Consider the following 25921-nt stretch of genomic DNA (forward strand, 5'->3'; position numbering starts at 1 on the left):
CTTTCAAGCTTATGCAGAGCTCTTATTCAGGTCTGTAAGCAGAGGATTTGCTAGGACAGAAATTGCAGTTTGCACTTTACTGTTTGTTGAATCAATCTGGGATTTTCATTCTTCAGTATAATCATGGTTCCATCATGTCCATGTTCTGTGAGCTTGTTCCACTCTGTTACAAGAGGGAGGAAGTCTGTATGAGCTTGGGTTATATCAAGCACAGACACAAAAGACACTACACGGTTTACAAAAATAGAACCTCCAAACAGCCGGAACTCTTTTAACATTAAAGGTTTAAGGATATTTTGAGGCCTGTTTCTGTGTCGGGGTGTGGGTTCATGGGCCGCAGTGCTGCTGCCCCTTTAAGGCCTGTTTGTGTGTAGGGGTGTGGGTGCAGGGACTGCTCTGAGACAGAAACATTATTTGAATATTTATGAGCTGATGATCTGAAGGCAAGTGTGACAGAAAAAGACAATCCCTGCTGCTCTTGGAGCCTAAAAATCACTTTACCAGGCAGCTTCTCTCTGCCAAGGACTCTGACTGGAAGCATTGGAAACAGGCAAGATACTAAAGTGGAAGATGGGAGGAAGGTATTCAAGTCTACTGGACGGAAGACAGCGCAGGTATCTGAGAGGTAAGGAAAAGCTTTGATGATTACCATTTCCAGAGTGATGGTTCCTTTTAAAAATAAAACTATTCAGTTAGTTCAACGTATAAACATGTAATCTGAGGTGGCTGTGTCTGCAGGTTATTGGGATATGGTAGGTTACCATAGATCCATCTCTGGGGCAGGAATGCTAAACAAAGAGGACGGGAGAAGGGGGTTCAAGATGCATCTAGTGGACAACAGCAAGTTAAAACATAAATGTCCCAAACAAGTTATGTTGCAGATCGTTCAGATATAGTGATTGCTACTTACGGTGACTTCTGTGCAGGGAAGCTGATGGCAAAAGAGATTTGTTACAATAAGGAAAGAAGACTTTTTCTACCTGTTTTCAGAAGTGCAACCACATTTAAAAAAAAACAAAAACCAGGAATGAAAATGCACAAGTCCTACAACCATGTTGGGAGGGATAGTTAAAAGATCCTCCCACCATGTTTGAACTGTTGCTTATTTGATCACGACATTAAGGCTGGAAAGAAATATGGATCAACAATATTCTACACAGTGGTTAAATCTAACTTGACACGACAGTCAGGTGAACCTCTGTAACGTAACTTGTGAGACTAAGTGTCATATGGGAATTCAAAAGTTGGAGCCTGGCCATCAGTTAGATATCAGTACTCGCATTTTTGCCAAGCTATAATATATGGTGCTGAGAATCCATGCTTGCCAGCAGAGTTGATGAGCCTTTTATGAGCACAGAGGCACCAATAAAGTTATCACATCTGTCTACATTGCTTCAGCTGTACATCACAACCTGGCACCATATGTGAGTATCTGATACTGAATCACTAAGGTTCCCATCCTGGTATCGGTCCAGTTTGCCTCTGCTCACAAGGGCAGCTGGAGAATTTGTCTGAAAATAGCTGAGCCATAATCTGAGCAACAACTCATCTTTGTTTTTAGGGCCTGTCTATGCTACAAAACTATGATGTCAGAGAATCTGGTTACAATACAACTAAGACAGAAAAGTCTTTCATCTTGTAGTGTAGACAGGAACTGGAATGACATTTTTAATCGTGCAAGAATTGTGCTGCAGCCCTATTGTGCCCATGGCCATTTCTCTACTGTAGTGTTGGAGACTCTTTCAGGTGTGTTCCAAGCTCCAAAGTGTTTTACAAACTATATATAGAAGAATCCCTTCACCACTGGGCCAGGACAAGCACCTATGGGTGAAACAAAGCGAGAGTGTACTGATACTTGGCTTTAAAAGTACAGTGTTCTTTAAGTATTCATTCAGTTCCCTGCAAGGTAGGGTTGTATAAGTCCCTTAAAAGGTTGGTATTATTAGTACTAAGTTAGTAATTACTTTTATTATTTTACAGATGGGGAAACTGAGAATCAGAGTTTAACAACACAACTAGACACAATAACTTAGGACAGAAAGAGAAGACCTGGCAGGGACCTTGGGGTTATTTGGTTCCCTCTGGAGCATTGAAAAGGAGCATCTATTAGGACCAGGTGGGAGTATCCCATATAACTGCCTGTGATTGTAGGGGTGCAGGTATTGGAGGATCTGTTCTTCTCATTTTATATTTCTGTGTTCCTACCTGAGCGACTTTGAGCAGACAGGGTGTAATGGTCTGAGCTGCAGTTTGGCCAGGACACTATTGTTAATACCTGGGCTCATACAAACAGCACACAGGACCTTTAGTGACCATGGCTGGACAGAACTTTGGTTTTGTGTGTTTAATCCAAACTACTGTTAGTTCTCAGGTTACTTTTAAAAACCTCCGTTGGCTTGTGGAGGGTGAGTGAAGGATACAGCAAGAGAGAGAAAGAAGTCATCTGAAGTGACTAGGATGGTATTCACCATAATGGTTATTTACCTCATGTAAAAACACAGATGTCAGGATGTTCCTCAAACATCAAGGGGCGAAATATACCCCTAATGCAATTTGATTAACTCCTTCCTAGATACACCAGGGACAGCTATGGCCAAGTTGTGTGTCTTGTGGGGTGTTGTTCCTTCTCTGACATGGCTGTAGCCTCCTCTTTCTAAAAGGATTCTGTCATCCAAACATCATTCCTCCATCACCCCACTTATGGAGATCACTGTCATTGAATCATAGACTTAAAGGTCAGAAGGGACCATTATGATCATCTAGTCTGACCTCCTGCACAACGCAAGCCACAGAATCTCACCCACCCACTCCTGTAACAAACCTGTATCTGAGCCATTGAAGTCCTCAAATAATAGCTTAAAGACTTCAAGGTGCAGAGAATCTTCCAGCAAGTGACCTGTGCCCCACACTGCAGAGGAAGGCGAACCCCCCCACCCCCCCAGGGCTTCTGCCAATCTGCCCTGGAGGAAAATTCCTTCCCGACCCCAAATATGGCAATAAGCTAAACCCTGAGCATGTGGGCAAGACTCACCAGCCAGACACCCAGGAAGGAATTCTCTGTAGTAACTCGGATCCCATCCCATCACAAGCCATTGGGCCTATTTACCGCTAGTAGTCAAAGATGAATTAATTGCCAAAATTAGGCTATCCCATTATACCATCCCCTCCATAAACTTATCAAGCTTAATCCTGAAGCCAGATATGTCTTTTGCCCCCACTACTCCCCTTGGAAGGCTGTTCCAGAACTTCACTCCTCTGATGGGTAGAAACCTTTGTCTAATTTCAAGTCTAAACTTCCTGATAGCCAGTTTATATCCATTTGTTCTTGTGTCCACATTGGTATTGAGCTTAAATAATTCCTCTCCCTCCCTGGTATTTATTCCTCTGATATATTTATAGAGAGCAATCATATCTCCCCTCAGCCTTCTTTTGGTTAGGCTAAACAAGCCAAGCTCTTTGAGTCTCCTTTCATATGACAGGTTTTCCATTCCTCGGATCATCCTAGTAGCCCTTCTCTGAACCTGTTCCAGTTTGAATTCATCCTTCTTAAACATGGGAGACCAGAGCTGCACACGGTATTCCAGTTGAGGTCTCACCAGTGCCTTGTATAATGGTACTAACACATCCTTATGTCTACTGGAAATACCTCGCCTGATGCATCCCAAGCCCGCATTAGCTTTTTTCATGACCATATCACATTGGCGGCTCATAGTCATCCTGTGATCAACCAATACTCCAAGGTCCTTCTCCTCTGTCTTCTCCAGTGGATCCTTTTCCCATCTAGCCAATAGCCACCTCTAAGTCGGACAGCAGAGTTGCAATGTGGACTAACCAGCTGAAGTTGCTGGCTTAAATTCACCTGTCATGGAGCCCTGTTCTCTTTCTGTCAGGCCAGCAACCTTGGCTAGCATAGACTGTAGGCTGGATACCTTGCTTGCCGTCTCACTGACTGACTTCCAGTTGCACTGCAGGAGCTACAGTCTCTGTTTAAAATCACTTGGATGTACTCAGTGGCTTTTGTTTTGCTGGGCATTTTGCTGGGAGGTGCTGAGCACCTGCCACTCCCAGTAACTTCAGTGCAGGTTCAGTGCTCAGCATCCCCCAGTACCCTTTTAGTTTCATCTGAAATTAGCCAGTCGTGGTTTACTTCAAAATATTATCCATAGCCACCATCATCCTGGTAATAACTGTGTGGAACCACAGGGGAAACAAAAGGTAGGTTACTGCATGGCGCTCAGCCATTATTCAGGGACCTTACAAGGTTAAACAAGTAAAATGGGAAAAACACTCAGCACAGGCAGGGAATAAGAACAGGAGATGCTTTTTGTTCCACAACAGGTTGAATATCCTCCTGGGTCCCAACTTTAATTAACTTGTATATTTGTTACATAGAGTGTGTTTGCACATCAGCAGGCATTGCTGAACTCTGGGCCAGGGAGACGAGACTAGTTCGTAATCTCTATCTAGATCGTTAGGCACTGCTGCCAATGCATGTACAGGGTATCTAGGTCAGGTGAGAGAGGCTTATGAGAGAGACATGACTATCCTTAGGTCGTTATTATAGTTTCACTAAACACTAGCACATTCATAGATGTATAGATTCTAAGGCCATTGTGATAACCATCTGTCCCCCTATAAAACAGGCCATAGAACTTCCCCAAAATAATTCTTAGAGCAGATCTTGATTTACAAATTGTCAGTGTGGAGAATCTACCACAACCCTTGGTAAATTGTTCCAGTGGTTAATTCCTCTCACTGTTAAAGTTTTATGCTTTATTGCCAGCCGGAACTTGTCTAGCTTCAACTTCCAGCCATTGGATCATGTTAGACTTTTCTCTGGTAGACTGAAGAGCTCATTATTAAATATTTGTTCCCCGTATTGATACTTATAGACTGTAATCAAGTCACCCCTTAATCTCGTCATTAAGGTAAATAGATTGTTTTCTTTGAGAGTGTCACTGTAATGCATTTTTTTTCTAATCCTTTAATCATTATTGTGATGGGTTGGATCACAGAAACCCCTTGGGAACTGCCAACTGATGTGCCAAGACTACTTCTGCCCTTGCTTTCCCTGCCAGCCTGGGACTCCAGCACCCTGTCTTGCTGAGCCAGACGTGCCAGTCTGCTGCAACACAGACCCAGAGTCTGAACCACGTGCCCCAAAGCTGCAGACTTAACTGAAAGTAACTTGAGAAGTGTTTCTGTCTTTAACACTCAGATGCCCAACTCCCAATGGGGTCCAAACCCCAAATAAATCCGTTTTACCCTGTATAAAACTTACCGATAGAGAGATGCACAGCTGTTCCCCCCCCCCCAGGTATTAATGCATACTCTGGGGTAATTAATAAGTAAAAAGTAATTTTATTAAGTACAGAAAGTAGGATTTAAGTGGTGCCAAGTAGTAGCAGACAGAACAAAGTGAATTACCAAGCAAAATAAAATAAAACATGCGAGCCTATGCCTTATACAGTAATAAAAATGAATACAGATAAAATCTCACCCTCAGAGAAGTTCCAGCAAGCTTCCTTTTACAGACTCGTCTCCAAGTCTGGGTCCCGCTATCACTCACACTCCCTGTGGTTACTGTTCTTTGTTCCAGTTTCTTTCAGGTAGCCTCTCCACCCCAAGGATCTCTCTTGAGCCAACTGAAGACCAAAATGGAGGGATCTCCCAGGGGTTTAAATAGACTTTCTCTTTCTCTCCTCTCTCCTATGCAAAGTCCAGCTCCAAGATGGAGTTTTGGAGTCACATGGGCAAGTCATATGTCCATGCATGAGTCATTTTTTTCAGGCAGCAGCCATTGTTTACATGCTACCCTGAACGTCCTCAAGTAGACTTCTTATGTGGATTGGAGCCTTCCAAGATTCATTGTCCTTTAAGTGTTTCTGGACTGGGCACTTAATTTGCACATTCCTTTCTTAAGAAGCTGACCAAATGCTTTACTAAGGCTACTTAGAAATCAAACAGGTACACAGCCAGTATTCATAACTTCAAATACAATGACACATGCATACAAATAGGATGAATATATTCAGTAGATCATAACCTTTACATAGATATGTTACATGGCATATGTAGCATAAAACATTCCAGTTGTGTCATATATACATTCATAAGCATATTCCCATGAAGCCTTATGGAGTATATGTCACAATTATAATCGCTCTTCTCTGAACCCTCTCCAATTTATCAATGAGTCCCTTTGTTAGTGAGCTCTCACAGATAAATCCTTCTAACCTCTGGTGAGATTTCTGCTGTTGCATCATCATCTCCCTGGGCAGGGTGAATGAGCCCACAGGAAATTTTAAAAAATGAGGAGCCCTCCCATAAAGTGTTGGAGTGAGTGAGGACTCAATCTCAGCTTCTATTTTTCTGTGCAATTTGCTGTAATGATTTGGTCTGATAAGAAATAAGACAGTCCCCCAAGTTTTTGACTTATCAGTCTCCTACGTCCTTGGAAGGGGTTGCACTATTTGCACTATTCAGAGCACCTTCCTGAGGCCCATTTTGCTGGCCTCAGTACAGTGGTCTGAAGCTCTTCCCCTCTGATTTCAGGTGCTCACTTTTCATATTTTTGCATTTGAGGTTGAGGGTGGAGGTCTGTTTAACTGAGCTGCATCTGTTGGACCTGATTGTCCCCTGCCTGGTACCTTGTGTTGTCATTTACACCTGTGCAAAATAGTTGTAAAATGTTGCTATTTTGATTTGGTAGCAGTCTGCATTCATTTTGCAGAGGTGCAGATGACAACGCATATGGTGCATGGGGATGGAAAAGGAGGTTCATTCATCAGCTGTGTTGGGTCACAGATGTGGTTACTCCAGCTAAAGCTGTTTGTGTTGCTTTGGCGGAGTAGCTGTGGCAAAAGGAACTTGATCTCCACTGCAATCATTGGCTTTACTGGAAATTCCACCCTCAGTTCCATTTAAGCAGCTTTAGTGGTACCATCAAATTCAATCCAGGACTCCATAAAGAGGGTAGTGCAGTAGCATACATTGTCTTCCTCCCAGAAGCTGGCAGACTTTTCCAGCGGTGAGTATGACCACATCCCACAACTTGTTTTGAATTTTTGGAAAGCTACTAATGCTGGCTGAGTGCTCACTGAGCTCACATTTGGGCTGTGAAACACCAAATCTAATTTAGGGTTTGATTACTTTTCTTTTCCATAGTAAATCAGCCAACAGTTCAAAATCATTAGAATATGCAGGCAAACACACACAATTAGTTTGACAGTGAGAATGGCCCCTCTGGTGTCGTGTGTGTGTGTGTGTGTGTGTTTGTGTGAGAGAGAGAGAGAGTTGGGAAATATCTTGTTTTTATACTTTTTGTCATTCCTTTTTTCCCCACTCACTGTTTGAGCCACATTTTTCTCTCTGCCTCTTTATGAGTCTCCAGGCTAAAGGGGGTGGGCTGGGGAATGTATCACAGGAAATCTTCAGAAATTCATACTGTGGCAGCATTGTCAGCTTTGCCTGAAGTCACAATAGAATGCAGGCATGACCTTTCAACAGCTTCTCAGTTATTAGTGAATTTGCTCTTGTTTTATTCTCCCCTTCTAGACTATGGAGAGAATCTGTTTGGAGAAGCAATGGCACATAGGAATCTTTTATCTTTTAATTGCATCAGACCCTCTGACATTCAGAGCCATCTTCCTAATGATTCACTGTTTGCCATTTTCACAGGCTGCTTTGGTTGGCTTCTGCTTCCCGCAGCGTAGAAGTACAGCAGTTCAGGAGTGTGATCTAGTGGTTAGAATAGGGAACTGGCAGTGGGGGTACCTGGGTTCTCCAGGCTGTGGTTGACCAGGGAAGGTTTCTTCATATTTCTCTGCTTCAGTTTCCCCACTGCAAAATCACATTAAGCTACCTCATAGGGCAGTGTGAAGCTAAAATCTCTGGCAATCATATTACAATCCATGCATCCGACGAAGTGGATATTCACCCACAAAAGCTCATGCTTCAATACGTCTGTTAGTCTATAAGGTGCCACAGGACTCTTTGCTGATATTACAATCTGTGACTGTAGGTGGAAAGAACCTTCAGGTTCTTCCCATGCTAGATACTGGTGGGGCAGTGGCAAGACTCTTCCAAAAGAAACTTACTGTCAGGCCAGGGCAGGGAGCATCTCCTTTCTACATTTGTACAACAGCTACCACCATGGTGTCCCAATCTTGACTGGGGTTCTTGGGTGCTACCATAATATACATGTAATAACACCAGAGATGCTATAGTAAATCTTATATCTCAAGTCTGGCTCCTCTGTTGTGGTGCTCCCCCGATTCCTCAATGAAAGTAGAAGATTCCTGCCCCGCGTCTGCACACCCTGCATCATGTCAATGTTCCTTGGTCAAAGAAGGTTAGATGGAATCTCTTGTCGGAACCTATCAGTGCTGCTGCTCCTTGCTCAGCTGCAGAGGTCACTGCAGAGTGACAAATTTCCTTCCCTCATGCCAGCTGAACATGGTCCTCCTTATGTTTGGTAGGCACACGGTACTCATCAGCGAAGAGAGGGACATAAAGGCCCATAGTGTGCACCTCCTAGGCACTTTTAGAGTCAAAGGGTTCCCCAGCATTGTCTGTCTGCATGTTGTTTATTCTGATTCCTCCTCTGATGAGCATTAGTTGCTGTTAGAATCTGGTGGTAGCCTTACACTGATCCTGAGAGTCTGGAATATGTGTAGAGAGAGCCCAGATTAGAATTTCCACATAGGGGTGCTCATGAACTTTGGAGAGGTTTGGATCTGGATCTGAACTTGTTGGCCTCATCCTTGGGGGCCCACACTGGCAATTCACAAGCTATTGGGAAAGTGAACAATGCTAATTAGACACAGAAGCTTGTATCACCTCCCGCGGGAGAGCACTGAAACACCATGGTCATCTCTCTTCTCACTCCCCAGGTCGCAGCGATGCCACTGTGAAGAATTTCATGCCCTATTATCAGAGGCAACTTGCAACCACCTTTCTGCGACGGGTCTCAAAGGAGCTGGACCCGCAAGGCAAACCTGCTCTACAGCTGCTGCAGAGCAAAGTAAGTCTCACACCTCCTGTACATGACACACTGCCCCTACTACAGACACCTGATCCCAAGGGCACCGGTGCCCTTTTCATGGCTCCGTTCCCTCAGAAACAACCTTCTCTTAGCAGTTCTGTAATGTGGAAACTACAGTTGCTTCTTCCTAGGCTCTAGCAGTCTCATGTAATTATTTGCTAGGGTGTGGATCGCTGACCTAACAATAGGGGCTTCTTTGGCTTCTCATGCCCTGGAAATAGGTCTTTAGGGATATATTTTAAAATGCAGATAGCGTGTGTGTGTGTGTGTGTGTGTGTGTGTGTGTGTGTGTTTAGGGACAGTTTCTGCATGTCAGAGGCCAGTGGTGGCATGGCTCAGTTCACTTTTGAGGGACTGACTAAAGTTTCAGATAATTCAAAAGGTCTTCTTTTCCTGCATACCACCCCCTCTTTCTCCCTCCCTCAGTGATCCCTGCTGACTCCTGTAGGAGCTGTGAGCTTGGAGAGAGGGCAATGTATGGCTGTTGCTAGTGTTCTCAGAGATTTCTCCTCCCCCCCCCCGAGCTGTTGCCTTCTCCCTGATCTGAAGACAACTTTGCCTTCCTCCCTCATTCTCTCTAGCATCTTGAGGTTCTTTAGGGCTCCAGTTCTATTAATCTCTGACACATAATTGTGTGTCTTGCTGAATGAATCAAGCGTGAGGATACACACCCTGGTGGCCCAAGCCCGGGCATAGGAGGTGGCAACTCCCAAGTTCTAATCTTCACTGCTGCCCTGCTGCCACTAGAAAGGTTTAAAAATTGCCACTCACTGTTACTTGCTCATGCTATCTTTCATTCTGTGCTAAAGAAACAAGGTGGGTGAGAGAATATATTTTACTAGACCTACTTCTTCTGGTGAAAGAGAGAAGCTTTCAAGCTTACACAGAGCTCTTCTTCAGGTCTGGGAAAGATACTCCGAGCATCACAGATAAATACAAGGTGGAACAGATTGTTAAGCATAAGGAGTTAACACATGTTGCAAGAGACCATTCATGGTGAAGTGGGCTGTTAACACCTCTGCATGTGTCTCTAATAATCCTGGGATGAACACAGCTAAAACACTGCAATTCCATACTACATATAGTTTTATAATTTTATATACATAGATGGAGCTGATAAACTGTGACCTCTCCTCTGGTTAGACTGAAAGACCTTGTAAGTCCTCTTCAGAGCTACTGTGACTGTAATTAACGGTGTGTGTTGTTGTAGATGTTTTATTTACTTTCAGTGTCCGCTAGATGTCCTCATTCAGTTGTCTCATTATTTATATTGTGGTAGTAGCCAAAGGCCCCAGTCAGGGTCCCCTTGTGCTAAGCACTGATAGACACAGATGACACGGTCTCTGTCCCAAAGAGTTTACAATTGCATCTGCACTTTCACTGGGACGACTTTCCTGTCCTCTCTCATCCATTCCCAGCTCCAGAAGCCACCTGATGCTCTTCTGCATGAGGGATTCCTGACGCAGTATAATGGAGACACCTGCAAGTGGAAGAAGAGTTATTTCATTTTGCTGGGAAACTGTACCCTGGAGTGGTTTGATAGTAAAGAGGTAAATGTGCTGCTTCAGCTGCTTTTGTCCCCACTTTATGGGCTGTAAAATGTATATGGATCTTACATACTGTTACCCCATTCAGATGTGTTTCCTGCAGACACATGTACACCTGGACATCTGAACATGGGTTCTCCTTCTCAAGGGACAGTTTGTCCCACTGTTCTGGAAAGTTATGTTCTGACCCCCGCTAAAATTCCTCCTTCTGGCTTATAGGGTTACAGTCTCCTCCTTCATTTCCTCTCCAAAATTCATGTGTGGTGTATATTAAACAGCTACTGAATTCCACCTCCAGAGGTGACTGTATGCTGTCAATGAGTGAAGTTAAGAGAGAGAGATTTGCTGTCAGTCACTCAGACCCTAAATACTAACAGCAAGGTGTGTGTGTGTGAGGAGTTTTGCCCTTGAGCCCTCATTAAGATAGTTCTGTTTGGATTTCTTTTCCAGGCCCAGGGAAAAGGATATAAGCCCAGAGGATCCACCACTCTGTCCGGATACTTGCTGGTGACCTCACTCAGTGAATACAACAGGCTGATTGACAGTCTCTGCCAGGGATTAGTAGGTAAGTCTGTGATGTGCCCTGTTTGAGAACTGTGCTGCGACCCGGAAGGGAACAGAGTCTTACTGGTCCCTCACAACATTATACAGAACAGCAACTTCAAGAACTCTTCAGCAACACCAGCTCTAAATAGAAAGGGCTCCATTTCTGAATTCTGGACTTTTTTTTGTTGCAAGGATGGTAAAGTCCAACATATAGAAAGAAGAATATTGATTATACATACGCAGAAGCTCCATTGCTCATGGGGCTGCTGTACTGCTCAAAGCTGGAGACCACAAAATAAACTGAACATACTGATGTCTCTCAAACACAAGGTTTTCAGGACTGTGTGCTGTTTAAACCTGTTTCCTTTTTGCCATGCTGTTCTGTCCCTCCTTTTTCTCTCTTTGAAGGAGTACATTTAGTACTGTTGGTGGGTTACAGGGCTTTATTCAGCCAGATGACGAACCCAGGTTCCATAGTGAAGTGACATGAAATTAGAAGCAGATGCGGAGAGATGTTGCCAATCCTTGGACTTGTTTGAGACAGCTGCTCTGTTCCATTTCTCAGTGCTGCTTGCCAGCTCTGAAAAGAAAATGGCAATGTACCCTAAAAGTTCCATCTGTTTGTAACAATATGTAAAATGCTGATCTTTTTATTTCACACAATACACATTAAAAATTTCTAATGAAGCAGGAGTCTTTCCTGTCTGCTCAAGAAAGGAAGTGAGACTTCAATAATCACTTTCAGAACAGAACAGATTTTGTTAATGGCAGAAAAGAAAAAATCCTTAGTGTATAATTTTGGCACAGTATTTTCTAGTAAATACTAACTAGAAAAATGAACATGCCTTAAAGTGACTGTGCAAGTCTCAAGCCTGAGTCAGTGCATTCAGATTTCTCAAATTATGGGCTGAATCTTAGCAGGTACTGATCACATGTAGTTCCCTCTGATGTCTTAGAAGTTGCTGGTGCTCAGCTGTCTGTCAGAAGACAGGATTTCCTTCTGGCAGTAAACTGGCAGCTGTGAGTGAGAGACATTAGGATCATTAAGAGCTGTGGAGACATTACACAGTATTTCTAGAAACAGTCAATTCTAACTCATTGTTGGAAGCATGTTCTGTGTTTTTCTTTTCAAGTTGACTACACCCACCAAGACCAAGACCCCTTAAATGGGCCTCCAGAAGAGTTTCTGCTGTTCCTTTATCATCCGTTCCGAAAGTCCTTCTGTTTCTGCACAAACTCTGCAAAATCCCAGCACGCCTGGAAATCCGTCCTTCGAGATGGGATCCGATATTGCAGCACAGGTAACACCTGGAAGTGCCTGCCTTACTAGACCTGAGGCAACATCTGCAAATGGGGCTGACAGCAGGTGTTCGCTACTGACATGAGGATCCTTTCCTAAAATTGTGTGGAGTCCATTTAGTGAGACATCACCTGTGAATTGAGGGCCCAGTGAAATCCTGAGGACCACTGTAGACTCTTGGGTTTCTGAATCAGATACGCATGTGATACTGATGAAAGTCCAAAGAGTGTGAAAATTTCCTACATTTTTCATTCTTCCCTGGATTGAATTTATTATTTTAAATTTGAGCAAGTTCAGGTAGTTAGGCTTTCATTTCTTTAAAGGGAGAGGCTGGTGCACTCAGATCCACAGAAATTTCCAGAGGTTCTTCCCCCTTCGTTGTTGTTAGTGTAATGTTAGTCTCTATCATAGGTTTTATATAGTACTTATTGCCGTAGCATTTAAGCACTGCTTGTAACCAGCAATCTTAGTTACATGTAGCCAGATTTGAGTTTGGAAAAAAGAAGACTGAGAGGGGACATGATAGCAGTTTTCAGGTATCTAAAAGGGTGTCATAAGGAGGTGGGAGAAAACTTGTTCATCTTAGCCTCTAAGGATAGAACAAGAAGCAATGGGCTTAAACTGCAGTAAGGGAGGTTTAGGTTGGACATTAGGAAAAAGTTCCTAACTGTCAGAGTGGTTAAACACTGGAATAAACTGCCTAGGGAGGTTGTGGAATCTCCATCTCTGGTGATATTTAAGAGTAGGTTAGATAAATGTCTATCCAGGATGGTCTAGACAGTATTTGGTCCTGCCATGAGGGCAGGGGACTGGACTTGATGACCTCTCGAGGTCCCTTCCAGTCCTAGAGTTTATTACTGTGCTAAGAGTGGATTGGACTTTTCTGATTAACCTCAGCTAAATGTTGCTGGGATTGACTGGTATTTCGGATTCAGTTTTACAGAGACAGGACTCCTTTGAAGTAGAGGCTTTCCTGGAAGCTGTGCGATTTTACAGGCAAGAGAAAGGTAGTTACGGAGCAGGGGATCTCCTCCTGGGAACAGAGCCTGAGGTTTGTAAAGTGCTGAGCATTCCAAAGCTGGAGTATTTAATGAATGCTCTGTGCTGGTAACTTGGTGAAGATGGTCTTTTTCTTTGGGTTTAGATTCTCAGTAACGTGCTGATGGAGGATTTGCTTCCAGTGCTGCAGTCTCAGGTCCCCCCAAATCTCAAAGGATCAGAAAGCAGGAAGAAACAGACCTGGTGCCAGGTAAGTCCACAGAGCAATGCTTACATTTGAAACCCAAACAGTGATGTTTCGGGAACTAACGAGTGACACACAGCTAACTTTTTAGACTCTGGTTGCGGAGACCACATTAGGAGTTTGTACTTTGTGTTTATTTGTCTGCCGCAGAGCAAAGAACAACTCCATTAGCTACTGCTCTCAAATCCAACTCTCAGCCTCTGCCTTTCATGTCTCCTGTGAAACTGCTGCCTTTGATATAGTGTGTTGTGCAAAATTTAAACGGGGTATTTGTGGGGAGTGAATAGCATCCTGGTATCTATAGTTACATGTAGCTACCAAGTAAATGATGGCCCAGGAGTGATTGGATTGGCCTTTGAGTTGGGTCAGATGGCTCTGCATGAGTCAATTAGAGCCCCATGCTTACAGATGTAATATAGGTAGAAGACAGTGCGCTAATCAGCTGCAAGTAGAGTGACCTGACAAGGACTGTGCACCCAACAGCACCACCAGAAACTTCTCCTGATCTCTGCACATGGCCTGTATGATGCCTCTTACTTTTCCCCTGTTTTCTCCTCTCCTTTTGCTGATCTGGTCCCTGCTGTGTGTGGTCAGTTCCTAGAGGAGGTTTATACATTGGTCCTCGGCCAGGTCTCCAGCGAATTTCTGGATTTTCAGAGGGAGAATGAGAAACTCCACATTCAGTTGGAAAAGAAGATTCGCCCTGATCTGGATCAGATGCTGATTTTAAAGGATCAGATATCTATGAAACTCCAAGGTGAGAGGAAAGGGGGTGAAGGGATGGGGTGTTTGGTTCTCTTCTGTTAATCCACCGGATTTACTTTGCTTTAGAATTCTAACTCTCTCAATTGTATTTGAAATTCTAAGAGTGTGCAGCATTATCTGCCACTAGAAAGGTTGGATTGGGAATGAGTTCATTATGTCTTACTGTTTTAGACAATGCTATGTGAATCTTGATTACTGTATTTATGATTAGATGCTATTGTGATGGATACCCTAGATTCATAGAAACTGCAGGGATGGGCACATCAGAAATAAAGGATAGGTGGATGAATGAGTATTTCACATTCCAAGACCTTGCAGTCTTCTTCTTGAACCTAATTAATCCAGGGCAGCCTGAGTTCCTCTATGACTCTGTCAGGCTAATTGAGGGGTTTCCATCTTGGCAGCGGTGATCCAGAACCCAGTGGAATCCTGCTGTCACCAAGGAGTAGAGCCTGACCTGGACTGTGTGATGGAGGAGCTCATACGCCCCATTAGCTTAGGATTTGACGTGGTGCGTTCGCTCTTCACAGACAGAATTGATGAGATGATCAGACATGTGCAGAGTTTGCCTACCACGGTCTTCCAGAAAGAGGTAAGATATAGATGATATGAGAGAGGGACCATTTTGTCTTATTCCTCTGGAGACTACATTACACGTCCACTTTCAATATTGTGGATGGCAACTTAATTCCATCTATCTCATAGACCCCAGAACACCAGTGATCCACCTGCTCCAGTATCCTGCCTCCAACAGTAACCAATGTAGAATACTTGTAATCTCCTCATCACAATGATGTATCTAAATTGTGCAGAACTGTACAATGGGAGGAAAAGTTTCCCTGACCCCCAGCTAGAGAAGAAATTATGCCCTGAACTGTGCAGATCCTGAGCTCTTGTAACTTTCACCTAGCTGCTGTTGTAACTGCACAGTGCAGTTCATTCAGATCAGTGCCACATGCTGTTTTGAATCTCACTACACCACAGAGGCAGCTTGATAAAAGGAAGCAACTTTGTTAGACAAGAATATGGCATCTGAACTTGTCTGAGTCTGCTCAGGTATTCCACTGCCTGTTCATGGATCACCCATAAACAGGTTTTGTGGGACAAACATGGCTCCAGAGACAAGTAGTCAATGTCTTTCTGCAAAGAGATGCCTTCTTTTCAGTTTTACATTGCTTGGGCATGGATAATGGCTTTAACTCAGATCCTTTCCCATATAATAATAATTCTTAGCATTTAGGTAGGCTTTCACTGCCTCTAGGCACTGTACAGACCTTAACTAGTTGACTACTGGTCTGATGCAGGTTCTCACACTTGGGGAAATGCCCTGGAAACCTGGATTCATGGAGCCATGTTACGAGAAGGCTAATCTCTACAAAGACAGTCTGCAAGGACTGAAGGAGAAATTTCGCTTTCACGGTGTGACAAGTTTAGTCCTTAGAGCCCAAAACCTCATGCAGCAGGTAAGTGGTGATACTTTGAGAGAACAGACTGGGGTGAGTCAGCCTCTTAGTGGAGGTGAAGGGAAGGGGCAGTGCATTCATTCCCTGCGTGTTCAGCTCTGAGCTGATCTATTTTTACCTTTATTTTGTGCGGGGTCTACTTTTTCCCTTGGACATCAGCAGGGTATGAAGGGATTATTTAACCAATCTTAGAGAGAAAGCAGGTTGCATTATCCAGAGGGTGGCTGCTGAAGATATGGAACTGAGTCCTGACTATAGTCTCTGAATGTGCTGGCTCCCCTACTCATCTGATGATTTTTTCTTTTGTAGCTAATGCAGAATTCGGTCCATACGTTCCACCAGCTTTCAGAGCAACATCTGAGCTTGGCAACTAACCACAGCCAAATCACCCAGACTCTGGAAAAGATCAAAACTCGTGTGCTGAAGGTAAGGTGTGTGATGTTCTTACCTTCCGTTTGTGTAAAGTCCTATTTCGTTGGATCATATTCTCTCTGCACTTGTTGGCCTTTCTGCTCTGTGTGCTGCCTTGGACACTGTGTTCCTCACATGTTCCAGTCCCTGAGCTGCTCTAGGTGGATAGATGCAGAAGTTGTTGTGGGGAAGTTTCCTGACTGTTGCGCTGATTCCTTTTTCAATTTGGTTGTGGTTGGTTTTCAGAAATTTGACCATGACAGCAGTTCCACCAGGAAGCAGTTTGCACAAGAGTGGCTGGTTCAGATCTTTCTTCCCTTTCTGCTGAAGAATCTGGAGCCGAGATGTAAACTGGTGAGGCCTGATTCTGAATGAAGGTGAAGGAACCCAAACCCCATATATGAACTGATGGCGCTCATACAAGCTGATTTTATCTTATCAAACTATTCCATTTTAGTCTTCAGAAAAGCTTTGCTAGCCCAGTGAACTTCAGTGGGCTTATAGGAGAATCCCCTTCCCCTCAGTGTCTTTCACAGAATTTAAGACCAGAAGGAATCATTAGATCATTTAGTCTGACCTTTCATTATAGCTTTCCAGAGTGGCAGGGCTGGACTGTGACTCTAAAGAGAGGAGAGGACTTAAGCAGTATTATAGGTTCTTCAATGTCACCAAAATGCAGACCACTCTCACCAGGCAGCCAATAAACTCCCTCCAGAGGGCCATGAATCTACTTCTATTTCACATCATGACTCTTCTTGCCATGTAAATATACCCCAAAATTTTCTCTTCTGTTTTATCATTTTTCTGCACTGCTACCACCCTAACTTAGTACCTCGTACCAGGACAATGGTTAAATTTGACTCCCTTTGAAGGTAGTCCTGGTGCATGTCAGTGGGCTATTGGTGGTAGAGGGCACTGTGTCCTGAAGAGATTTAAACTTTGTCTTTAGTTATCAGGAGTCTGGGAAGCTTGATCCTAAACTTTCCCCCAGACTTCTGGAGAGTTTGAACTAATTCCATTCTGGCTGTTTAACCATGAGGCTCCACTTTCCTTCTGAACCTGTAAATACACACAAAACATTGTGCAGGACCAGCATTAAAGGTTGGACAGGCAGTTCAGGTGCCAGAAACTACAGGGTGCCATTGGAATTTCAGGTGACTATTTATTCCAAGGTGGGGGCAGAACACCATATTTTGGCTCACTTCAGGTGCTGTGTAATCCAAGGCTGGCCCTGCCTATGTGTGTGTGTGTGAGGTGCATCTGTAACTGACGCTGGCTGATTTTCCTCTCTTCTACCTCCTTTGATAGGAGCTGCCCAAGTATGAAAATTACGTGTTTGCTGACTTCAGTGGCATCATCAATGTTGAAAATATTTATGAAGAAATGGTTCTGGCTGTTTTGCAGCAGGCAATCACCAAAGGTGAGTAGAAACTGGGTTCCATCCTAAAACAGGCCAAAGTCAGCTCTGTTAGGTCCTTATCTTCTGCTAAAGAGCAGACAGATTATCCAGATCAAAAATGTTTACAGTTGCCAGGCCTGTAACTTCCCCTCTGTTGACTACTGTTGGTTTTTTTTTAAAGCATTTTGTGATGTTTTGGGGTTCAGTCCAGACCAATAATGGGTTGTCACCGCCTGCCTTGGAACTTTGGGTGCCTTAAATGCTGGGTTGCTGTGGCTCACAGCCCTGACACTAACAGCTAGCCTTACAAGCATGTAGGCCACACCCTGCTTGCACCAGCCAGTTAGTGTTTGCAGAGTGACCCCAACACCCTGCCCCCCATTCTGAATTTTCCCCAAACTGTGTTCCTGCAATGTCCAGCCCTCTCATGGAACACTCAGGACTCTTTTAAAGAGACAGAAACAACAGCTGGTTATCTTGACTTAACAACCACTTCAGTTCAGCCAAAGCACTGGATTGGGTTTGGTAAAGAGTAAAATAAGTTTATTCAATCAAAAAGAGAGAGGTTTTAAGAGTGTTCAAGTATCAGGAATAAAGAGAGAAAAGAGTTGCAAACAAACACAAGTAAAACTACACTTTCTAATGGTTAAGACCTATCTTAACAAGCTACGGTCTTTGTTCAAGGTAGTTTCCTCACCAGTCTTCCTTTTCCTGCAACAGTTGACTAGCTCTTAGGGTACGTCTACACTACGGGATTATTCCGAATTTGCATAAACCGGTTTTGTAAAACAGAATTTATAAAATCGGGTGGAGCGCGGCCATACTAAGCACATTAAATCGGTGGTGTGCGTCCATGGTCCGTGGCTAGCGTCGATTTCTGGAGCATTGCACTGTGGGTAGCTATTCCCTAGCTATCCCATAGTTCCCGCAGCCTCCCCCGCCCCTTGGAACTTCCGGGTTGAGATCCCAGTGCCTGATGGGGCAAAAATCATTGTCGCGGGTGGTTCTGGGTAAATGTCGTCAGTCACTCCTTCGTCTGGGAAAGCAACGGCAGACAAGCATTTCGCGCCTTTTTCCCCTGGATTGCCCTGGCAGATGCCATAGCATGGCAATCATGGAGCTTTTTTTGCCGTTTGTGACTCTCACCGTATGTGTACTAGATGCCGCTCACAGAGGCGATTCAGCAGCGCTACACAGAAGCATGCTTTTGCTTTTGCATGACAGCAGAGATGGTTACTAGCCATATTGCACCATCCAAACCCTTCCATAAATTGGAACTGAGGATGATCATGGCTACCAGTCCTTTTGTACCATTTGCTGCTAGTGCCCCTGGTCAATCAGCCAGGGGCGCAAAAGCCAAGAGTGGTTACTAGCCATATTGCACCTTCCATCGTTTTGTACCATTGGCTGCTGTCATAAGTGCCCCTGGCCGATCAGCCAGGGGCGCAAAAGCAAAAATTGGGAATGACTCCCTGAGTCAATCCCTCCTTTTTGGTATCTAAAAATAGAATCAGTGCTGCCTAATATAGGCAAGTGTGCTAGAGAACCACCTGCTCTGTGTCAGAGCCCGCAGAAATTATTATCTGTATGCTATTCACAGGGGGTGCTCCTGTAACAACCCCACCTGTTGATTCCGTTCTTCCCCAGCCTTTCTTGGCTACCGTAGCATTGTCCCCCCACTTGTGTGATGAATTAATAAAGAATGCAGGAATAAGACACACTGACTTGTTAGTGAGAAATGAGTGGAAGGCAGCCTCCAGCTGCTATGATAGTCCAGACAGGACATTAAGCAGTGTGTAGGAGAGAAGCCCAGCATCCCACTGCTAGTCCAGGGGCAACAATCTTTTCTTTACACATGAAGGGTGGGGGCTGATGGAGCTCAGCCCCCTGTTGCTATGATGAGGATGGTTACCAGCCATATTGCACCATCCATCCACCAGAAAAAATTAGGGCCAATAGGCTGATGACGAGGACGGTTACCAGTCCTTTTGTACCATCAGCTGAGGCTGATGATGAGGATGGATTTCCATCTTTTTGTACGATCAGCTTATGCTGATGATGAGGATGGATTTCCATCCTTTTGTACCATCAGCCGCCCATGGCGGGGGGGGGGAGCAAGGATGTTGGTGTTGAGTGCTGCACTATCGCGTCTATCTGCAGCATTCAGTAAAGATAGGGTGACATGTAAAAGAGTCGGAGGATTGTTTTACCTTTCGCTTCTGGGGGTGGGTGGGGGGTGGGTGAGTAGATTGCCAAGCTATGCCCTGACCCGCGGACACTGTGTTTGACCCTAGAAGCATTTGGAGCTCAGCCAAGAATGCAAATAATTTTAGGAGGCTGCAGGAACTGTGGGATAGCTTCAGTCCTCCAGTCCATGCGCATCCATTTGATTCTTTGGCTTTCCGTTACGCTTGTCATGCTGCAGTGCGCTGAGTCCCTGCTATGGCGTCTGTCTGGAGATTTTTAAAAAAGGATTCTGAATTTCATCTTCTGTAACGGAGCGCTGATAGAACGGATAGAACGGATTTGCCTGCCCTTACAGCGATCACATCCGCATGGTCCATGCGGGAGCTCTTTTTTTTATTTTGATTTCGGACTGCATCGCCACCCGTGCTGATCGGAGCTCCACGCTGGGCAAACAGGAAATATTCAAAAGTTCGCGGGGCTTTTCCTGTTTACCTGACCACTGCATCCGAGTTCAGATTGCGGTCCAGAGCGGTCACTGGTGCACTGTGGGATAGCTCCCGGAGGCCAATACCGTCGATCAGCGTCCACACTAACCCTAATCCGATATGTTAATACCGATACTAGCGTTACTCCTCTCGTTAGGGAGGAGTACAGAAACCGGTTTAAAGAGCCATTAAAATCGATATAAGGTGCCTCCTAGTGTGGACGGTTTTGGCGTTAAATCGGTTTTACGCTCCTAAAACCGATTTAAACGCCTAGTGTAGACCAGGCCTTAGTCACGATCCCCACAGAGTCCAAGGTGCTGGTTTTCCTTGTCTTCTCAGGTGAAGAATAACTTTGGGGCTCTTTTCACCTCTCTGTCTAGTCCAGTAAACCTTGGAAAAGTCTCTCTCAAAGTTCATTGACAGTGCTTCATGAGGCAGAAAATCTTCCTGGGGTGTTGTCTTCAGACCCTGTTGAAATTAAGTGATCATTTCCCCCCCACCCCCCTTGCTCTTCTGATGGTTTTGTTTGCCTGGCATGCAAATGTGCTTTTCATTGATCACACTTTGCTCAATTTACATGGGAGATACATTCAAACAAGTGGAACCGCATTCCTCTGTCTTGGGGAAAAACTGTTTTTCATCTCCCCCTGACATGCCTGATTTAAACACATTTTAGTCGAAATTCCAGCACAGCTGAATAATCTTTTTGGGTTGACCTTACAAACATCATGTAAGAATATTAGTGATCAGTGTGTTATTGGGTTTTCCAATGACACATAACATGACACCTTTTAGATACAGATCATAACAATAGAGAGTTGGAGTAAACCTGAGCTGGTGAGGCCAGCTGAAACTCTCTGCTAGATACCAGGGAGCCAGTTGCCTTCTGGCATAGGAATGCTCGTATGGTCTCATACATCTATAGGAATCTTTATGCTTTTCTGTTCAAACGACTTTCCATATGTTGTTTGTGGTAAATTCCAGTATTCCTAAATTGAAATATCTTACTTCTGCCAGACTCCGCCTTCTCTTTCCGCTCTGATTGTAGCCAAAACATTTCCCACTGGCTAGTGTGGTAAAATAAAATCCCATTTTACAGACATGATGTCATTGCAGGGCTGCATGTTACTAGTTGCTTTTCAAGTGTTAAAAACAAAAGAGCTTTTGTGCTCAGGATAAATGGTTAATGTGGTCATTTTAAAGCCAGGCATCCTGCTCATCTGCTTGCATTGGCTCCTCTGATCAAACCAGCCCCAAAGGCTATTTTTAACTCTTCAGATATGTTTTTGGTTGGGGATAAGCCAGATGGAGCATGTGACAGAGCTTTCAAAGCCTCCAGGGCAGTCACAGACCCTTGCTGCTGGCTACCTCGCTAGAGCTGGGGATAACCTGGCTTCCCCTGTGGAAAGAAAAATGTCAAGAAGGGCTCATAAGAACTATGACACAGGACAGATGGAATATTAATGTTTGGGTTTGTGCTGCACGGGGAGTGTGACTATATAGACACATGCAGTAGGGAGGGAGCAGGGGTAGAGAGCAAAGCAAGATTTGGTATTTCTTTCTCTCACTTTCTGTTGTTCTTTGTTTCAGCCTTGAAAGAGGCTTCAAGTCAAAACAGACATAATCTTTACAGTGATAGCTTCTCCTGTGTTCTGGATAGCGTGGACAACTTGCTGCAGCAGGACAGAGTCCAGGAACACCCTGAAATAAGGACAGGAGCCTTGGGTGGTAATGCCACATCAGACACCGTGAACCTCATGTCCTGTCAAGTCAGTGAGAGCACTTCAGACAAGGAAGCATGGAAATATGAAGGAAGCTCAGCTGAGGCTGCAAATCCTCCCAAAGATAAAGGGCAGATCTGCCCAGTAACTTCCCATTGCCATAAAGAAGCAGAAAAATCTTTGAGGGTGTTGCCTGATGGTAGGAATTGGAGACACAAGAAGGCCTTGGAACCAGACATAGGAAGCAGCTGCATTACTGAACCTGCAGGACATGTTGCAGAGAAGACTGAAGTTGTGTCTGAGGCTGAAAACAATATGTGCACAGGGGACCCAAATAAAAACAAATGTAATAACAAGTCATGGAACCCTTTTGCAAGGAGCAAAGATCTACAAGAGCCACGGAACATCATAAATGAATATTCTGTAGACAAAGCTGCTGTAGAGAAGATACGAGAGGAATGGGGGAGGGCGGTGTTTGAGCAAGGAGGTCAAGGGCAGGATGGAGAATTAGAGTTAAATCCAGCTTGGATTAAAGGAGCAGGACAGAGTGGTAAGAATAACCAAAAATACAGAGAGTTATTGCAGGATCAAGAAGGTCCCTGCGAGGAATCTTGTAACTACACTTTTTTTGCAAGTACAAGTATGTCCAAGAACCAGAGTCCAAGCCCAGATAGTACAAATTCTGACAACTCTCAGGCTAACTGTTGGCCTAATACCAATTCATTGCAGGTTATAGGTTTGGACAGAGATACATATAGGGACAATGGAGGTTTAACAGGGGGAAAATTACAAATATCAGCAACAAATCATGTGGCATCAATTGAGTGGCACGGAGACAAGTTAGGAGAAAATCAGAGCAGTTGGGAAATGCAAACAATATCAGTGGGTGAAGGCAAATGCAGGGTCAGGGAAGCTTGCAATGGGCAAATGATCTCTCCCGGTCAATTTTCTGTGAAAGAAACGAGGGATGCCACTTGGACACACCGACTTCAGGAACATGGTGATGAAATGATCGCAGAATTACATGTCCAAAAGTTGGTTCCTGCGGAGGGTCTGGAAAGAAAGATCTATCAGCTGGAGCTAGGGCACAATGTTCAGGAGGAATTCAAGGGGCATAGGCATGCAGGTGGACTGGCTGAAGGTAAGTCTGCTCCCTTTTTACTCACTGGAAGCCTGAGATACGAAGATGAGCATGAGGGTCCTGTCCCTGGGCACCAAGAAGAATCTAGTCAAGTAACCTGCCAGACCTTGCAGTCCCAACAGGAAATGAACAAGGAGGAGATGACAGAGGCAGACTTCAATGAGCTAGACAAGACTGTTTTTCTAGAGTGTCTATCCATAGCTATCGAAATGGAAATCTTCCAAACAGATCTGCTGGAAATGGATCTCGAAGACAGCAGAGACCAGGGAAGTGGTTGTCAACAAACTGAACCTCTGAAATAGAAGTACAAGGAGCAAGATCCAACTGACATTGACCATCATGGAGCAGAGAGACGACAAAGCTTAATACACACATTCAACTTTCCTGATACGATGATGGATGCTTCATATCCCTATATTAGCAAATAATGGAGAGTGCCAAGGCAACTGAGGCTATGAAGGGGCTGCCAGTTACATGGCAGTTGCAGGTTCACAGGTGGTTCAGCAGCACTGACCAAGAATTAGTGGGAGATGCAGAGATTTTCAGTCTCAAGGCCTTACAAATGTGAATTGAAAGAACTGGAATTGGTCTGGCTTCTCAGAGCAGAAAACTAAGCAAAAGCTGAGGGATTGGAAAGGAATGAACTGCTCCTTTGTGAACATTTATGTAAAACATGTAATATTTATGCATATCATATAGTGTATCTTAATACCCTCATGCTCTTAATTCTCACCTTTCTGCCCTTTGTCCCGGTGTGGCTTTTAATTCTATTAGTAAGTGATAATACTGAAGGTGTTTGTAAGGGGCCTTCAAGTCAGGGTGTGTATACAATACAGTATTCTGTGGTTATCTCACGGTATTGATGTCCTGGAACAGTGTTTCAGAGAGAGACAACAGAAATTCTGCAGCTACGAAGACATCACCAATAACCCTCCCCAGTTTCTTCAAACAGCAGCATACACTGATACAGTTTCTGTCCTGTTCCCAGGGCCAGCTGTAGGCACCAGCGTTCCAAGCACGTGCTTGGGGCGGCACTTCTCAAGGGGCGGCACTCCGTGTTTTTTTTTTTTTTTTTTGCTTGGGGCAGCAAAAAGCCTAGAGCCAGCCCTGCCTGTTCCACTCCCTTTGTGACTCAGGCAGTGCAAAGAGAGTGAAGCCTAGCCCCATTCCGCTAACTTGGGGCTTCCTGCGAGTACAGAGCTGACACAATCAGATCCTCTCACCCTCCTTGGAGCCCCCAGTGCAGTAGGGAGGATGGAGGTTATTAGGAATGGAAGAGGGAGTAGCTGGAGTGTGCTCAGGGCCGGCTCCACACCCCAGCGCGGCAAGCACGCGCGTGGGGCAGCCCTTTCCCGGGGGGGCGGCAGGCTTCATGCCTGCGGGAGGTCCACCGGAGCCCCGGGAGTAGTGGACCTGCCGCGGGCATGACTGCGGAGGGTCCGCTGGTCCCGCGGCTCGGCTGGACCTCCCGCAGGCATGACTGCGGTAGCTCAACCGGAGCCGCCGGACCAGCGAACCGCCCGCAGCTGCGGGAGGTCCAGCCGAGCCGCGCGACCAGCGGACCCTCCGCAGTCATGCCCGCGGGAGGTCCGCTGCTCCCGCGGCTCGGGGGCGCCTCCCGGGCATGACTGCTTGGGGCGGCCAAATTTGTAGAGCCGCCCCTGAGTGTGCTTCGCTACAGCCATGCTCAGGTGGAAAACTGGGGCTCCACATTATGCATTGCCAAGCATAAACTCAAAACAAAAAATCTGCTCCACTGTATCTTGCTTCTTTGTATTTGTTTCTTCCAAGGCAGTTATAGCAGGGGAAGACAGTGAAGTGGTGTCATCACTGATACTTTGGGCCCAACCCTGCTGCTGTTGAAATTAACAATTCATGGAGTTCAATGAGCAGGATTGGGCCCATTGTGTAATAAGGCTCAAGGAGACTGTCTTACAGTGGCCACAAGGATACCTATTTAATCCTTTTATTACGTTTTGCTAAGCTGGACTGACCCACAGAACCTGAAGTTCATTGGAATGGTTGCCATAACAGAGGTAATATCTGTTTTATATGTAAAACTTCACCCCAAAATAGAAGCTACTAATTTAAAACTTCAGGTATGTAAAAACCTCTTAGTGAATTTTTAATAATGTTCATGCCTCATGCTGACCTGTAATTTGCTAAGAGAAGGGAACTCTATCTAGTGTTGTCTTTTTCTAATCCCCACCATGCTGTTAAACTTTAAGTTTTTAAACTTTTATTACAATATATGGCTTATTATTTAATCCATAAAAGCCTATGTATTTTATACCAACAGGTGTTTACAGTTAAGTACTAATATCGTTAGATAGTGATGTAAAAATATGTAATCTGGTGTAGTTATTTGAATAAACCTATTAACATTCAAAGTGTGGTGTTTACAAAACTGTCACTTTATAATTTTGTGGTTTTCAAAAAGGGAACAAATGCATTCATGTTTCTGTATTTCATAAACACAATTTCTTGTGCATCCACCCCACTGAGATGACTCTTAACTGCTAATCAAATGATACTAATGATTTTCCATGCACTGAAGTTGCACTGATTGATAAGAATCAAATCACCGGCTTTTAGGTTGCAATTACTTTACTAACTGCATTCATTTCACATCTTGCACTTTGAAATTTGGTCTTATTGAAACCATGG

The 25921-nt window shown here is 44.5% G+C and overlaps 1 protein-coding gene across 1 annotated transcript; it reads left to right on the forward strand.

Moving 5' to 3' along the window:
* Positions 1 to 506: 506 nt before the first annotated feature.
* Positions 507 to 24618, forward strand: NIBAN3 (niban apoptosis regulator 3). Its single transcript, XM_044994376.1, has 14 exons — positions 507 to 625; positions 8895 to 9025; positions 10465 to 10596; positions 11044 to 11158; positions 12273 to 12440; positions 13375 to 13490; positions 13584 to 13688; positions 14277 to 14439; positions 14852 to 15039; positions 15752 to 15910; positions 16220 to 16336; positions 16568 to 16675; positions 17630 to 17741; positions 21983 to 24618. Exons 1-14 carry the CDS (start codon positions 571 to 573, stop codon positions 23554 to 23556), a joined length of 3243 nt encoding a protein of 1080 aa, XP_044850311.1. The 5' UTR covers positions 507 to 570; the 3' UTR covers positions 23557 to 24618.
* The last annotated feature ends 1303 nt before the right edge of the window (positions 24619 to 25921 follow it).

Source organism: Mauremys mutica, chromosome 20, assembly GCF_020497125.1.
Source record: "Mauremys mutica isolate MM-2020 ecotype Southern chromosome 20, ASM2049712v1, whole genome shotgun sequence".
Lineage (NCBI taxonomy): Eukaryota > Metazoa > Chordata > Testudines > Geoemydidae > Mauremys > Mauremys mutica.

Excerpts from the sequence above, each read along its gene's own strand:
- NIBAN3 (XM_044994376.1), top strand. The coding sequence starts at position 571 with ATGGGAGGAAGGTATTCAAGTCTACTGGACGGAAGACAGCGCAGGTAT. Across the intron at positions 12,441-13,374 it reads GATCCGATATTGCAGCACAG|TTTTACAGAGACAGGACTCC; the intron begins GTAACACCTGGA and ends TTTCGGATTCAG. Across the intron at positions 17,742-21,982 it reads GCAGCAGGCAATCACCAAAG|CCTTGAAAGAGGCTTCAAGT; the intron begins GTGAGTAGAAAC and ends TCTTTGTTTCAG.